This window comes from Panicum hallii, chromosome 1 (assembly GCF_002211085.1).
Source record: "Panicum hallii strain FIL2 chromosome 1, PHallii_v3.1, whole genome shotgun sequence".
Lineage (NCBI taxonomy): Eukaryota > Viridiplantae > Streptophyta > Magnoliopsida > Poales > Poaceae > Panicum > Panicum hallii.
In genome coordinates this window covers 44,175,085-44,190,644 of record NC_038042.1, presented here as the reverse complement: position 1 = coordinate 44,190,644, position 15,560 = coordinate 44,175,085, and the positions used below count along the sequence as shown (strand labels likewise).

Below are 15,560 nucleotides of genomic sequence, written 5' to 3'. Positions count from 1 at the left end.
GGTCTTCTTAAAAGGATCTTGGTGATGCCTAGAGGGAGGGGTGAATACGAGTAACTGTAAAATCTGAAAAATTCTTCGCAGCGATCAAATCTGTCGGAACTTTCGACACTGTGTAAGAAGTTCCGACGGGTCAGAACTTATGGGAACTTCCGGCAAAAGAAAAGTTCTTATACGAAATTCAAAATTAAACTTGAAACTGCACAACCTGGCTGAATCAAAAGTTGCACAATGATACCAGGAGACTTCTGCAGGTGATATTTGCGAGCACAACAACTCGAGTACGTAGATCGGCACAAAACAAACTCTAGGTCAATAAGAACTAAATAAATGCAATAAGCCCAAGACACAAGAGATTTGTTCCCGAAGTTCAATTCCACTAAGGAAGCTACGTCTCCGTTGAGGAGCTCACAAAGAGCCGGGTCTTCCACTAACCCTTTACCTCACTCAATTAACCACAAAAGAGAATTGAGTCACTTACTATGAAATCCACAAAAAATAGAGTAATACAATCTTCTCGGGGCGCACACACACGAGAGGACGCTCCACGGGCGACACCAAACCGTATAGAAGCAAGCTTCAAGAGTAACAAATGTGAATCGAAGGATGAAGATGCTTCAAGTGCTCTTGAGATGAACTCAGCTGCCCTCTCACTTAAATTGTTGAGTCTCACACCTCAATCTTACTCTCACCCAAGCCCTAGCTCAAACCAACTAAATGATTAGCTCAAGAAGGGATTGGTGAGGAGTAGTAAATGCTCTTGGAGGTGTTTGTCTCGGATTAGATCATCATCAAGTGAAGGAGGGGCTGAGGGGGTATAAATACCTGAGCCCCAAAAACTAGCCGTTAGTGCACTGGTTAAATGATTGTTGGAACTTCCGACACAGGATCGAAACTTCCGACCCTTTTAAAACCAGCTGGCCGAGGACCGCCTGTCGGAAGAATCAAGTTACTTCCGACGTGTCCGAACTTCCGACACCCTGTCGGAACTTCCGACAAATGCAGAAACTGCAGGAACACAAATGTGCAAGTGTGATTTATATCTCTCATAGGAGATTAGCATCTCAATTAAGCACTTTGAGATCTTCAAGTCATCTCTTCACATCCCTCTTAATAGTACGGTATTTCCTATACTCAAATTCAAACTATAAAATAAATAAAGATCTTCTTTTGAGCCTAACACCGTCCTTTAAGCAAATTTGACGTCTTTTCTTGCTCTTTTTCATTTTATTAAATTTTAGCATGTTCATAACTCATAAACTCATGAGCTCCTTAATTTTGTATGTCATCAACACTAAAACCCACTTAGCGGGGGCAAATGCACTTTCACTTCTCTCAGATAATCTGAACTCTACGCAACACACACTGCTTACAAGCGCCTCGTTGTAAGCACCCAACACTCGAATGAAAAAAAACACGAAGAACACCATCCATACTACGTAGAAGAACAGCGCTAATTACTAGTGGGTGATCAAAACACCGACAAAAAGAAATTCTATTTATGCAAATAATTCAAAAGAACTAGCTATGTAATTTATGATCTGATGAATAAGATCACCCACTTCTCCCACGTAAATTCTATAGTGACTACCATCAGAGTATTTATTTCTTCATGAAATTCTTTTGAGAAAAAACAAAATTGAATGGCACCGCTAATTAATTAAATTTACATAGAGTTAAAGCTCGACCCACCTCCGGATAAGGGATGGCACGACCCCTTCCACCCTCGCATGCTTCCGCCCGCAGCCGGCGGCTCCGATCACCGCACCGCCCTCCGACTGCCCGCAGGTTCAGTTGTGCCGCGGCTAAGGATGCAAATGGATGTTCAATTATATTTTTTAATTAGCTAATTAATTATGATGGTACCATTCTAGTTTATTTCTGCTTCCAAATTATTTACAAAGAATGTCATTTTAGCTTATTTTATCAACCTTTTAGGTTGACCTAATGACCCAAAATATATATAACTTGCATCTTAGCTGCGGCCCACTGCTGTATCTCGACTGCCATCCTAAGGGCAGTCCCAATGCTATGACTAGGATAGTTTCCATAGTATTTAATAAGCTGCCATGTAGGATATTTTTCTGATTTGGCAATGCAATTAAAGAGAAGAGAGATGAAAAGTTCAAGAAACATGGTTTCTTGCATAAAAATTAAAGTCGAAGAAACTACATAAAATCCATTAGGATGGATATCACAAATACCAAGATAGAATTAAAGAGTGGGGAGGAAGGGGGCCGGTAGAAAGAAGAGAAAGGTTATTGGAGGAATTTATTTTGTACCTACAATTATAAATTATGCATTGAGAGCTATAGTTTCTTAGATGATGTCTATATAACATAGCATATCATAGACACTGCAGCATAGTTTGTTGGTTGGAACTGACTGACTAAAGCTTCTTCAATAGCCATCGGTGATCTCCAACCCTAGAAACCTCCGACCCCTAACCCCACGGTCTTATCAGAGGCTACACGTCAACGACGGGTCATACGCAATGCGATCACGCCACAGATCAGGGATAGACTTATCCATTAAATTTGCTAGTGAGAGAGGGAAAACAAGATATCTCATCGAAGGATCAATACAACTATGGAATACGTAGTTCAAATTTTGACTTCTTTTCTTGGCAATCAACTACAACTTAGAGCTCTTTTGAAGTCACATACCACATAAGAAAAGAGGACGCACTGAGATTAGAAATCATCAAGGAGGGTAAATACGTACCAATTTAGGCGAGGGTTCAATGTCTTGGTTGCTTCGGGGGCCTGGACTATTTTGAAAACGTGGAATGATGTGGTCTTCAATGGGGTGCCACCCAGAATCAGTCAGGCTCTTCTTCTTGCACAGGAGGAAGCGGAGTTCTGGATGTTGTTAGCTTTGGTGAGCAAACAACCTTGATGGGTAGGTCTAGGGTCGTTTTTTCATCTATCCCGGGGCGCGTATGTAACCTAGAAAACCTTCCAACTTCCTTCCCTTTCTGGGGAGGGGTGGAGTGGTGTCTGTACGGCTATTTTAGCTTTCTTCTTCTATTTTAATGTAATGATATGTAACTTTTCTATGTAATCGAGAAAAAAGAAATACGAACCATCCATGAGCTCTGCTAGCCCAAACCGCGACATGCCTTAGGTCGCCAATTGGGATCTTGATGTCATTCTGCATGGGGCCCTCCAGTCCACTTATTGCCTCCACCGAGTTCTCATATCTAGTTAAGCCAGGGTCCTTTGGGAGGGTGCCGCGGTGAGCACGAGTGGAGGAATCAAAATAACTAAAAGCAAAGGTAAACATCAGGGCATGAGTGTAAATAAAATTTTCTTATAGTCAAACAATTATAAATGCAAAGATAATCAATAATTTTAACATCATGAATAAATTAGTCTACAAAAGAAACAAATGGACAAAATAGGTCCACACGCCGAACAAATAGTTCTACATGCGGAACAAACACACTCACATCACGAATTAAATATGTACAAGTATCGAACAAGTTAATATAAAAATAAATTTAAAAGAGAAAAACAAAGACAAGAAAAAAAATTAAGTATTATAAAAAATATAAAAGAAACATGAGGAACAAAAATAAAAAGAGAGAAACGATAAGAAAACGAAATTAAAGGGAAAAGAACAAGAAAATTTAGAATTAATGAACAAGGAAAAAAAGTAAAACAAAGAGAAATAAGTTACTACGAAAATGAAAGAAAAATGGAGAAGCGAAGAAACAAAAAAAATTAAAAGCACAGCACATGGCTAGAGGTTCAAATATGATCGATTGTGATCGTAATCTTCTTCTACTGGAGATGGTATTGTCTTAAGCTTGGCTTAGAGGCTCTTTTCGATCCCTGGGTCCGCCACTGGGTGGTAAACCGCAGTTTCGCTATCCTCGGCCTCTCGCTCGGGAGCTATCATAGAGCCAGCCTATCCTGCTACCTCCAAGCCCGGCTGCCGAATTTTTTTTAAAAAAGGGATAAAAAAAACTAAAATTCGAAAAAGGGGTGGCCGTTGGGAAAATTTAGAGAAATGGGTGCTTCCCGCCCGCTGAACGGGCGGGACGCGTGGGGCCCGGGACATCCCGCCCACCCAGAGGGCGGGATGTCACCCGAGGGCCTCTTCGCAAATAAATTATTTGCGAAGAGGTCCCTGGGAGGGCATCCCGCCCAACCAAAGGGCGGGATGTCCCGGGCCCCACGCATCCCGCCCGTTTAGCGGGCGGGAGGCATCCCGCCCTTTGGTCGGGCGGGAGGTCCCCCCACCGGCTATTTAAGCCCCAACCTGCCCCAAAAATGCCATTTTATCCAGCAAAAATCAGAAAAAAGAGAAAGAGAGAAGAGGAAGAGAGAAGAGGAAGCGGCGAAGCCCTGTCCACGCGTCGATTTTGAGGTATATTCTCGTTCTAGCCATATAAGTACTTGAAAATAACTATAATTTAGGAAATATTTGTTAGAGTAGTTATGTTTTGAATAGTTTTAGTATTTTCATTTGTTTTTAGTATAATTTATAATCTGAATAGTTTAGAATCTGTAAAATATAATCTGAGAGTCGCTGAAATTTAGGATCGTCGTTCGTTGTGTATTAATATGTAGTATAACTAGTTTATTAATGATTGACAGATATGTCTTCCGAGAAGGGTATTTTCAGTATATACTACGGAGAAGGAAATGTGATTTATGGGCCGAATGGGGTAGATTTAAGTGAATTCAACTGTGCGGTCAGAGGAATTACCAGACCGCACGAGAGGACATTTGAATCCCTATGCAACTGGTTAATGAGGGGACTAAGGATTAATCAGGAGACACACACTGTGAGTGTTCAATGCGTCATAAATCGTACCACTCACGCTTTGATCTGGGAGCTTATGCCACTTGCAAGCAACGAGAACTGGCTAACTTATCTGCAAAATGCAAGTCATTGGCAGTGGCCACTGGTACTCCTTGTCAGTGTGCACCAAAACCCTCCTTTGATAAACATTGAAACTGGTCCGGGGGATGAAAATATTGATGAAGAAGTCGAGGAGGCAAACATTGAGGCAGGTGGCACCGCAGCACCTCAATGCGTGGCTGATGAGGGGGAGAACATACCCTTTATTGTTGAACAGCTGCAAGACGAAGAACGTGAATTGGATGAAGCAATGAATGCCGATTCGTCTGATGATGACGATGATGTGCCTCAAGATTGGGTAAGCAGCGACTTCAGTCATCTTGTCGTAGATGACGGATGTAGCTGGCCTTCGGATTGCAGGGAGAATGAAATTATCCAGGGTGCAAGGTACCACTCAATTGAAGAGGTGAAGGAAGCTGTTAAGTGCTGGTCTCTCTCTCTTATGCGAGAGTTTAAGACAGTCGAGTGCAAATCTCGTAAGTACGATGTGGTATGTGTGAAGGATGGCTGTCCATGGCGGGTGCATGCCTACAAGGGTAAATGGAAAGATTATTGGGAATGCTCCATTGTCACTCAGCACACTTGTCATTTGCCTGGGGTGCAGAAGAGCCATCGCAACCTCACGTCGCAATACATCGCAAATGAGATGTACGGGACGATAGTACAGAACTTGTCATATGAACTAAAGTCTATTATCAGGTACATTCAGGAAAAGTACAAGTATACCATCTCATACAGTAAGGCGTGGAGTGCAAAACAAAAGGTGTTGGAGATGAGGTTTGGTACGTTCGAGGCTGCATATGATAATGTTCCTCGAATGCTGGCCGTCCTATGTCAGAGAAATCCTGGAAGCTACTATGACCTAAAAACTCTAGACAGAGGAGAAGGTCCGCCCCACATATTGCAGCGGGTCTTTTTCAGCTTGGGTCCATGCATTAACGCATTCCATCACTGCCGGCCTATCCTGTGCATCGACGGGACCTTTCTCACAGGAAAGTATAGATTGCAAATGCTGACAGCTATTGGAGTGGATGGAAACAATCAATTGCTGCCTGTTGCTTTTGCTTTTGTTGAGAGTGAGAACACAGACAGTTGGTACTGGTTTCTGGAACGGGTTAAGCTTGCAGTCGTTCGGGATAGGGAAGATGTCTGCCTGATTCATGATCGTCACGCCGGCATACTGAGGGCAATTCTAGATTTGCAGCAGGGGTGTGTGGAGACCGGAGAGCCGCCCAAGTGGCGTGATATTCGCAGTAGGTGGTGCATGAGGCATATCGGTGCAAACTTTTTCAGGCAATTCAAGAACAAGCACCTTATGGATATGTTCAAGAGGCTATGCAAGGAAACGAATCAGCAAAAATTTAACAAGCAGTGGCAGAAACTTGATGAACTGACCGGGAAGAAAAGAGCCGAGGACGCATCAAAAAACATAACTGCACAGGATGAAGCAGAGGCTTTGTGCTCTTTGCCAACAGATACTGCACGTACTCGCAGAAGGTCTGGGTCAGCGGTGAAAAAATTTTCTGAATGGATTGAGAATGAACCTAAGGAGAAGTGGGCGTTACTTTATGATACCGATGGTGCAAGATACGGTATAATGACCATCAACTTCGCCGAAGTTTACAATTGGGTGCTGCGAGGTGTTCGTGGGCTTCCACTGGTTGCAATTGTTGAATTCATTGTCCGCGGGTCTACCGATTACTTTCGGGAACGGTTCAATAAAAATCAGATATTCATGCGAGATCCAGACAGAAATTTTGGATTCAAGGTAACAGAATACATGACTAAGAAGGCAGAAAGCGCCCGGCTACACCATGTACGGCAATGTGGAACACAGGAGCTCAAGTTTGAGGTATCTCCTAAAGATAGGGCGCGACATGGCATGAGGCGTCAAACTCCTGTAAAGGAGTGCATTCTCAAGTTCGATGGAACTTGTTGTTGCTCATGCATGAGGCCCAAGTTGCTGCACTTACCTTGTTCTCATGTAATGGCTGCTTGTGCAGATATTGGACATCCTGTCGATATATATGTTTCACATTACTTCAGAAAAGAGACAATTGCTAGCACCTGGCAGTATGAGATCTATGGGTTCCGTTTGGTTGGATCGTTCACTGAGACAGCGAATCCTGTTATCTATATTCCAGACCCAAGATCATCACGGGTTAAGAGAGGACGCCGTCAGTCACGGCGTATTCGTAATGATATGGATGAGTCAGAGCTCCGTCCGAGGATACAACGCTGCAGTGCATGTAATCAGATTGGACACACGTATAAACGTTGTCCAACCAATGATGCTGGCCCCAGTTGTGCTGAAGCTGGCCCTACAGGTGATGCTACAGATGGAAGACCTCCGGTTGCATCAAGAAGTGGGAGATGTCGCCGATCGAGTGCTAGTACGTCATCAGGCATCATTTAGTTGTAATTTTATTTAAACGTTGTTTGCTCATATGTAATATTTGCTGCGTTGAGATTCTATCAGACCTAGATATGTATTTGTAATATTTGCCGCATTGACTGAAGACACAATATTTGGATTCATGTATTTGTAATATTTGTAATGTTCATTATCATATTATTTTATTTTAAATGGCTTCATGTATTGTACTATCGTAATATTTAGATTCTACGTTGCAAACGTTATCGTTTAACTATCTTCGTACGAGTTTTAGATACCGTAATCTTCTTTGGAAAATTGAATTAAAATTTTATGTGCATACATAAGAGTATGGCGAATGAATCTTATATTTGAAAAAATTCTGAATTTCAAATAGTTTCTGAAACAAATAATCTAAGAAAAAATATAACAAAAATGGACCAGGAGCATAAGATTATAGGTTTTAGAACTTTATAGGTTTTAGAACTTTGACTATATATTAGATATTAAATAATATCACATTAGAGAATAACAATAGATTTTAATTAGAAAAGGGTTATAATTAGGTTTAGTTAACATTTCAAATTTGAAAAATTCAAGACAAAAGAAGTTAAATTTACATCAAATTTGAGTTTGAAACTTTGCACAAAGGTACCTAGAGTTTATAGAATAGTCATACCAAACTTTATAAACAACAAAGCATGAAATCCTAAAGTTATGCATAAACTTTCCTTAATCTTAGTTTTAAAATAGGAGTAAAAGTATTTTGTTTCAAACTAAACTCCATTAACAAAAGTTATAGAGTTTGAAATCTACTTTCTAACAAAACTAGTTTTGCTATTTTTGGATTTTTCTGTGAATTGTTACGAATTTTGGAAGCCAGAAAACACATACACATGAAATAACAGTGCACCGGGAGGCATCCCGCCCAGTTGCCGGGCGGGAGGCATCCCGCCCAGTGGCCGGGCGGGAGGCCTGCTTCAGGGACCACTTCGCGAATAAAAAAAGTTTTCTTATTCGCGAAGAGGTCCCTGGAAATTTTTTTTGAGCATTCCGCCCTATGGTTGGGCAGGATGCTTCTTTCCGCCCTCCCAGCGGGCGGGAGGCACCCATTTCCCTAAATTTCTCCAACTGGCACCCCTTTTTCGAATTTTGTTTTTTTTTATCCCCTTTTTAAAAAAAACTCGCCCGGCTGCCCGGGTCATATCTGGGTCAGATTCTACCTGGGCCTCCAAGAACGGGCCCAAAATAGGCCCAATAAACGAAATCCTCTCGCTCGCTCGTGCGAGCGGTCAAAAAGTCGCCAGACGGGGCCCGCCTAGCCGCGGGGTCCTCTCAGAAAAAAAAGAAAAACAAACGCGGGCCGGCTGGGGGTTTTCAAGAGTTTTAAAATCGCCGACGTTGAGCTTGTCTCGTGGCCTTCTCCTCCCCACCGATCCCAAAGAAAGCGGAGACGGGACGGGAGAAGCCTCTCCTCTCCTCTCCTGCATGGTGGCAGTGGGGCCCACCCACCGAACCAGATGAATCGCAATTATTGCCCGCGGCGGCCCCACGCCACCCCCACCTCCGCGTGGCGAGCAGCACACATTCTCCATTCTCAAGATCAATTCAACAGCCACCCAACAACAACACGAGGCTAGCACACGACTCCACTGCACGAAGCCTCCCCCTGGCTCCTCTTTCCTCGCAGCTACTCCTGCTTGGGTTTCCTCCACGCACCAACCACACACGCCGCCCAAGAACCGATCAAAAGCGAAGGGCTTCTGCTAGCTGAAGCTACCACTCCACCAGCAGTTGTGCTCTCAAGTCGAGATTTAGCAGCCAACTTCTTTTGCGACAACAAAGGCCTGGCAGTTTTTATTTTCTAAGAATCGAAGTGGCATCAGGCGCTCCATGTAAACGCCAATGGTCAGCTCAACGAAACTCCAAGCAGGGATCTCACCTCACTCTCCTCCTTTTTCTTTTTCTCTTTTTTGCGGGATGTATGATCGAGACGATCACCCAGAATAGAATCCACCCCGGACAGAAGCAGACGAACACTAAAGTAGCCGGGTGGATCTCAAGAGAAATAATCTCTGACGACCTGCCTGCCTCGCTGTATTCGTTGCAAGCCACAAAACCCCAGAATATATGTTTGATCGCAACGGCCGGCTCTCCTCGGTTGTGGCCTCCCTCAGGTGTGGCTGCTGCGCTTGCTCGATCGCCTGGTGGCTCCTCCGCCCATCGCAACAACCCAACCCAACGAGGCACTGAAAGTCTGCAACTTGATGATTTGATAGGCATTTATCTCTTCACCGGATGCTGGAGCTCACACCGGCCGTCGTCACACGCAACAAGCAGCTACTTTTTTTATTTCTTTGTTCTTTTGTCAGTACAACTAACCAGCAGCTAGTTGCAGATAACAAATCCTTCAGCAGCATCAGCTTAGCTCAGCAAGGACTCGGGTCATTCGTGCGTGCAGTGCTAGTAACAAACGGTGTGTACTATAAGACACGTGCGATATTTCAGCGAGTAAATTATTATAGTACTATAATCCGTCAGTTGTATGTTTACAAAACATGATGTAATAGTAACACTGTGAGTTTAGCTCTATCTGAACACAAACCTGCACATATTATCTTTCTACGTCCATTCTTCATATATGTAACTAGAAAAGGAGACCAAAGTCTGCAACTTCAGCTGCATCAAGCAGTTTAGCATACATGTTATAGATGATGCAAGGCCTTGTTAAGTTGTTAGTACGAGGATAAAAATTCAAATGTCATCAGCCATATGAATCCCAAGCGCCACTTATCGCCTACAAGTTAATAATATATAGTACACCTCAGGATCAAGTATTTTTAAGAGAGCTATCATCACCGTTGCTCTACCAGCAAGATGAAGCTGGTGACTCGGATAATAGCAAGCACCCATCCCTCCACGCACACAAGTTGTGCCTTCTTTTTGCGAGGGAAAAAAAAGCACAACTGTTGTGCTTTGTCAAAGACGAGAATAGTTAGCATACTGAAATGACACATCAAGCTGGGGGCGATTTCACCGCCACCAGTTCCCTTAACCAAGGCATTTCAGCCACCCAACCTTTCTTTTTGCCAATATGGATGGAGTTTTGGTTGTACTACTGAAACCACCAAAGTAGAATCCATGTGCGGTCCATGAATTATACTTCAGTCAGGGCAAAAACATCTACTAGTCATTAGGGATAGAAAAAGGAAAAGGAAAAGAAAATGAAAGAAGGAAAAATGGAGAAACAGGAGAGAAACTCCTGAGCTAAAAGAATTTATGTGCGGACTGTCAAATTCCAAAAGTCATGGTGAATTCAATACCAAATTCAAGGATGCGCGCATATTAAATCCAATTCCAAAATACTAATTTCGTGTCGCCGATATCGAGGGATTCTCATATCAAAGCATTATATCTAGCATGGCTGTACCACAATAGCATACGCAGGTGATATACGGATAAGGGATAAGATAAAGAGCAAGAGTTGTGGAAGCAACCCAATAGCTGGAGGATGCAGTGCATACTTGCCTCAGTGGCAGAGCAGTAGTTAGTACTCCCTCCATTTTTATTTACATGTCGTGTTAGTTCGGTTCTAAGTCAAACAGCTAACTTTGACCAAGTCCATAGAAAAATATAGCAATAATAATACTACCCAACATATATGTACTATCAAAATATATTTCATGGTGGATTCAATGAAATAAATTTAAAATTAAAAATATTATTAGCTTTTTCTATAAATTTGGTTAAAATTGATCAAATTTGATTTAAGACAAGTCTAATACGATATATAAATTAAAACGGAGGGAGTAATAAGCTTGAATTGTCGGCGTAGCTACGGGATGAGCTAGTAGGAACGCTATATTTGCTATAAAATAGTCAACCACTAGATTAATATCTATTTGTTAATACTCCACAACATATACTCCCAAAAGAAAATAAGAAAGCAAAAAACTTACATCTATCGCTGTTGTTGGAGCTGATGAAGCTCCTCCAAGGTTACAAGCGGGGGGATTAGATTGTAGGTTTTGGGATCGCTCCCTCTTAGTCTTCTAAATTTAGAATCTGCGGTAGAAGGGAAGCCAAACAATGGGCTACCGATGATATGTGGGATAGCGAGACAATATGTCATCGGCCATTGCCATATGAAAGGATCGGGATCACACGGTGGAGATGCAAATGGCGATGAGCAGCGACCTGTGAGATGGAAGGAGGGGCTCTATGGAGAGGCATGAGAAAGGATTTGACCACTGTCTTCTTGTTTAAGGATGGAGCCAAAGTATTTGGAGCAAGTACTCCATATAAATATGATCTACATAAAGTGGTCGTCTTCCGTTGTTACCGATTGCACAATGTTGAAGTGAAAGGAGGTAGTAAGGTGGATTCTACAATTGAGTAAAAATCAGTCGTCAAGCAAGCGCGGAGAGAGATGATATATGAGAAGAGAGAGACTAATATTTATTTATTTTTTATGTGCTGCACAAATTCATACCAGTACCTTTACTATGGACTACTGTACACGCTGGTTGCACAATGTATTTTGATAGTTTCGAGCAATTATTTATTTTCTATAGACTACTTTTCAGTGTGGTCCTCCTTAGGAGAAGAGATGGGACGTGGGATGATTGAAATGAATTGGAAAAATGCGTGAAAAAGGGTTGGGAAAAAAGAGTGGAGTCGTTGACTCTGATTTTCAGATAAACACCGGAAAAACGGGAATACACTGATCATTCCCTCCGTGCCGTTTTCTAGCGGCGGCTCTCCTATAAATTCATTATCCAGCTCGAGCTCGACCCGTGCCAACCCAACCGTGCTCATCCACCGTTCCCTCACCAACCGTGCCCGCCGAACCCCCAAAGTTTCTGTCGGCTCCCCTCCACCGCCCTCCCCTCGATCCAGATCCCTCCATTTCGCCGTCGCCGCGCCTCTCCCCTCCCCTCCCCTCCCCTTCCGTGGCCGTCCTCCCCGGGACGCCGCTGGTCCATCCGGGCGGGCTTGGGTTGGTTCCTCCTCACGCCGGTAAGGAAAAGCTCTGGCTTGTCTGTCCACAGATTATTGCTCGTTTATGTCCTCGGGAGTCATCTCACGCTGCAGGGCAGTCGAATCCAAATCCCCATTCCTGTCTGTTACGGATTTGCTTGCTGCGTGGTGGAGTACTGACGCTAGTTTAATTTCCCAGAATCTTGGGATTCAGCTGAACCACCTTACGCCTGCCTCCCCGTTTCTGAATGCTTAGCTTGTCCGGTGGATGTTATTTGTTCTGGTTATAACTGTTTCTGATATGTGTTTGCCTCTTCTATTGCCACAATTATAACACAGCTATTGCGTTTTTGCCTTCAGCATAATTTTGCCTGCGTAGGAGAGATTGAGGAATTCTTTGCCTCGAGTCCCCAATCATTTTTCTAGAAAAAGTCGAATGAGTTATCGTTAGCAAGTCCATCTTTTCTGCTTGTGGGTGGAATCAGGATTTATTGCTATCCCCTACGATTAGATATATATTCCTTTCTCTTTGTAATACCACTGAAGATATGGACTAGTCAGATACTCCTTTTCTCTTGTCAAGCTTTGAAATAGCATCAATAGTATGACTGTTGCCATGAATGGTTTACTCTGTCGTTTCGAAGCCTCTGCCTAGACAGTAACCTGCAATTACTTGGAATGTTTGTGCCCTATGAAATCAAGTTCATTATCCTAAGTCAATCTGATTTTTTCCTTGGTCTAAGTTTCTATAATGATTGCAGCCGATTAGACTTAAAAAATGGATGCTACTGCTGGCTAATTGTGATACAAATTTATATGGACATAGGTATGTGTCTCCTGCTCTCTCTGTAGGTACCTGGCAACTAAAGTTTTACCTCCTGCTAACAGCTTGTGTTCATATTTTCTTTAGGTATTGGGGCCATGTGTGAGGGAGGAAACTGTTTCTACCTTGTCAATAAGGAGAGTACTGTTGATTCTATCAGGAAAAACCATTTCACAGTCTCTCAATATCGGATGGCATTTGAGACAGCAAGGGTAATGAAAACAGAGACATCAAAGTTGAAGAACATCATTTCGGCATCATTCAAACCCTTGTCTCTGACCATTCCCATAGGCGACGGATTCCACGAATCCTTCCCTTTCAGCCATTGTCATTTATAGTAGACAAGGCTTTTTAAGTAAGCCAAGGGTTTTTATTCCTATTGGTTTGCAAGAGGAGGCGAACTTTGAGGTGCTTCCTACTGCATCTCATAATGCTTGCATTTGTTGGGTCACAAGAACAGTTTGCTCAACCACAGACGTGCATCCGTGCTAGGATGCTGCTCAAGCCTCCTACAAGACCCAAACTTTATTCAGGGTTTATGCCCGAAGAGGATCATGATTCATACTCTGATTTAATACCAGGCTTGCCTGAAGACTTGGCAAAGATATGTCTTGCCCTTGTTCCTCGTAGTCATTTTCCTGTTATGGGTGCAGTTTCCAAGCGGTGGATGTCATTTCTTGAGAGCAAGGACTTAATAGCTGTAAGAAAGGAGGTTGGGAAACTTGAGGAGTGGGTGTATGTCTTAACTCCAGAAGCTGGCACAAAAAGGTCCCACTGGGAGATTTTGGAGTGTTCAGGGCAAACACAAAGCCCTCTTCCGCGTATGCCTGGACTAACCAAAGCTGGGTTTGGTGTGGTTGTTATTGGTGGGAAGCTCGTTGTTATTGCTGGCTATGCTGCTGACCATGGGAAGGAATATGTTTCAGATGAGGTTTACCAGTATGATTCTTGCCTCAACAGGTATGGTTGGATCCTCCTATATATCAATAAAGTTAATTATACTATGATAGATTCTATTGAATCGAATGATCTTACTATTATCACAAAGTTCAAAGGCTAAACTAGCAATTGAAAGAATCTATGCACTCAAGAGAAACTCATCAGCATTGATATTATTCAAATGCATATTAATAATTAAGGTCATAGCATTTCAAGTTATTAGGCTTATTCATTTAAAGCTCTCATTCCTCAGGTGGACTTTGCTTGCTAAGATGAATGTGGCTCGATGTGACTTCGCCTGCGCAGAGGTCAATGGGGTGATATATGTTGCTGGTGGATTTGGTCCAAATGGAGACAGTTTGTCTAGCGTCGAAGTTTATGACCCAGAACAGAATAGATGGACACTGATTGAGAGCCTGCGCAGACCAAGGTGGGGCTGTTTCGGGTGCAGCATTGAAGGGAAGCTTTATGTCATGGGTGGCCGTTCAAGCTTCACAATTGGCAACTCCCGTTTCGTTGACGTGTACAATCCTATCAATCATGCCTGGGGTGAGTTTAAGAACGGCTGCGTGATGGTCACGGCTCACGCCGTTCTTGGTGAGAAGCTCTTCTGCATCGAATGGAAGAACCAGAGGTCTTTGGCAATCTTTAACCCAGCCGATAACTCGTGGCAGAAGATCCCAGTGCCACTTACAGGTAGCTCAAGCACTCGTTTTTCATTGGGTATACATGATGACAAGCTGCTGCTCTTCCCGCTGGAGGAAGAGCCTGGGTATCAGACGCTGATGTATGATCCCACTGCACCTACGGGGTCTGAGTGGTGCACGTCAGAGCTGAAGCCCTCAGGGTCTTGCCTGTGCAGCGTGACCATCAAAGCATGATGATGCCCTAGAGTGCGAAGGTGGTGGCAGTTTACTGTCCTTATAGGATGGAATCCTGCTTGGTTCCTCTTCCCGTATTTTATTGGCTCGTTGCACTCTTAAACAATAATTTGACATTTATGTGTCGGTTCATTGAATTGCCATAGCACCATGATGTATTATCACTTCACTTGTATTGAACTCTAGTTCTGGCCATAGGGCCTTCAATTGATATGGTCATTTTACTGTTCACCCACGTTATAACAGCAGGCAGCTGTGTTCATAGCTGCTGCTCAGTTGTAATAGTTCATGGTTGCATTGTGGCTAGCAAACTGGTTTACTTATATCAGTCTATGGTATTTCTTTTGCCAAGTTCTTGGGCATGATTCATATGTTGCTTTTAGCTTATTAACTCTGCATATATGCAAACAACTGAGCAGCTGAAAGCAGAGCCCGTGCTGGAGCATCTCCAAGCGTGCCTAAAAAATAGAGACAAAAAAAACTTGATTTTGGGACCTTGCCAAAAAGTATTGGGAGGAGAAAAAAAAATCCTCTCACCCAACAGTTCCCAAAAATTGGTTGTAAAAAACTTCAATTTCTGCCAATTCGTGGGTCCAGCTCTTTGACTTTTTTTTTCAATTAGCGCTCAACAACCATAACCATTGTTTCTTTAGTGCAATCCGATGAACTAATTCCTGGAGCAAATAATAAAGAC

The 15,560-nt window shown here is 43.0% G+C and overlaps 1 protein-coding gene across 1 annotated transcript; it reads left to right on the top strand.

The window, feature by feature from the left end:
• Positions 1 to 13,207: 13,207 nt before the first annotated feature.
• LOC112890063 (F-box/kelch-repeat protein At1g67480-like) lies at positions 13,208 to 15,194 on the top strand. The gene is made up of 2 exons (XM_025956909.1): positions 13,208 to 14,006; positions 14,239 to 15,194. Exons 1-2 carry the CDS (start codon positions 13,477 to 13,479, stop codon positions 14,864 to 14,866), a joined length of 1,158 nt encoding a protein of 385 aa, XP_025812694.1. The 5' UTR covers positions 13,208 to 13,476; the 3' UTR covers positions 14,867 to 15,194.
• Positions 15,195 to 15,560: the final 366 nt, after the last annotated feature.

Coding starts and splice junctions, on each gene's coding strand:
- LOC112890063 (XM_025956909.1), top strand. CDS start 13,477: ATGCTTGCATTTGTTGGGTCACAAGAACAGTTTGCTCAACCACAGACG. Junction 14,007..14,238: donor TATGATTCTTGCCTCAACAG/GTATGGTTGGAT, acceptor CTCATTCCTCAG/GTGGACTTTGCTTGCTAAGA.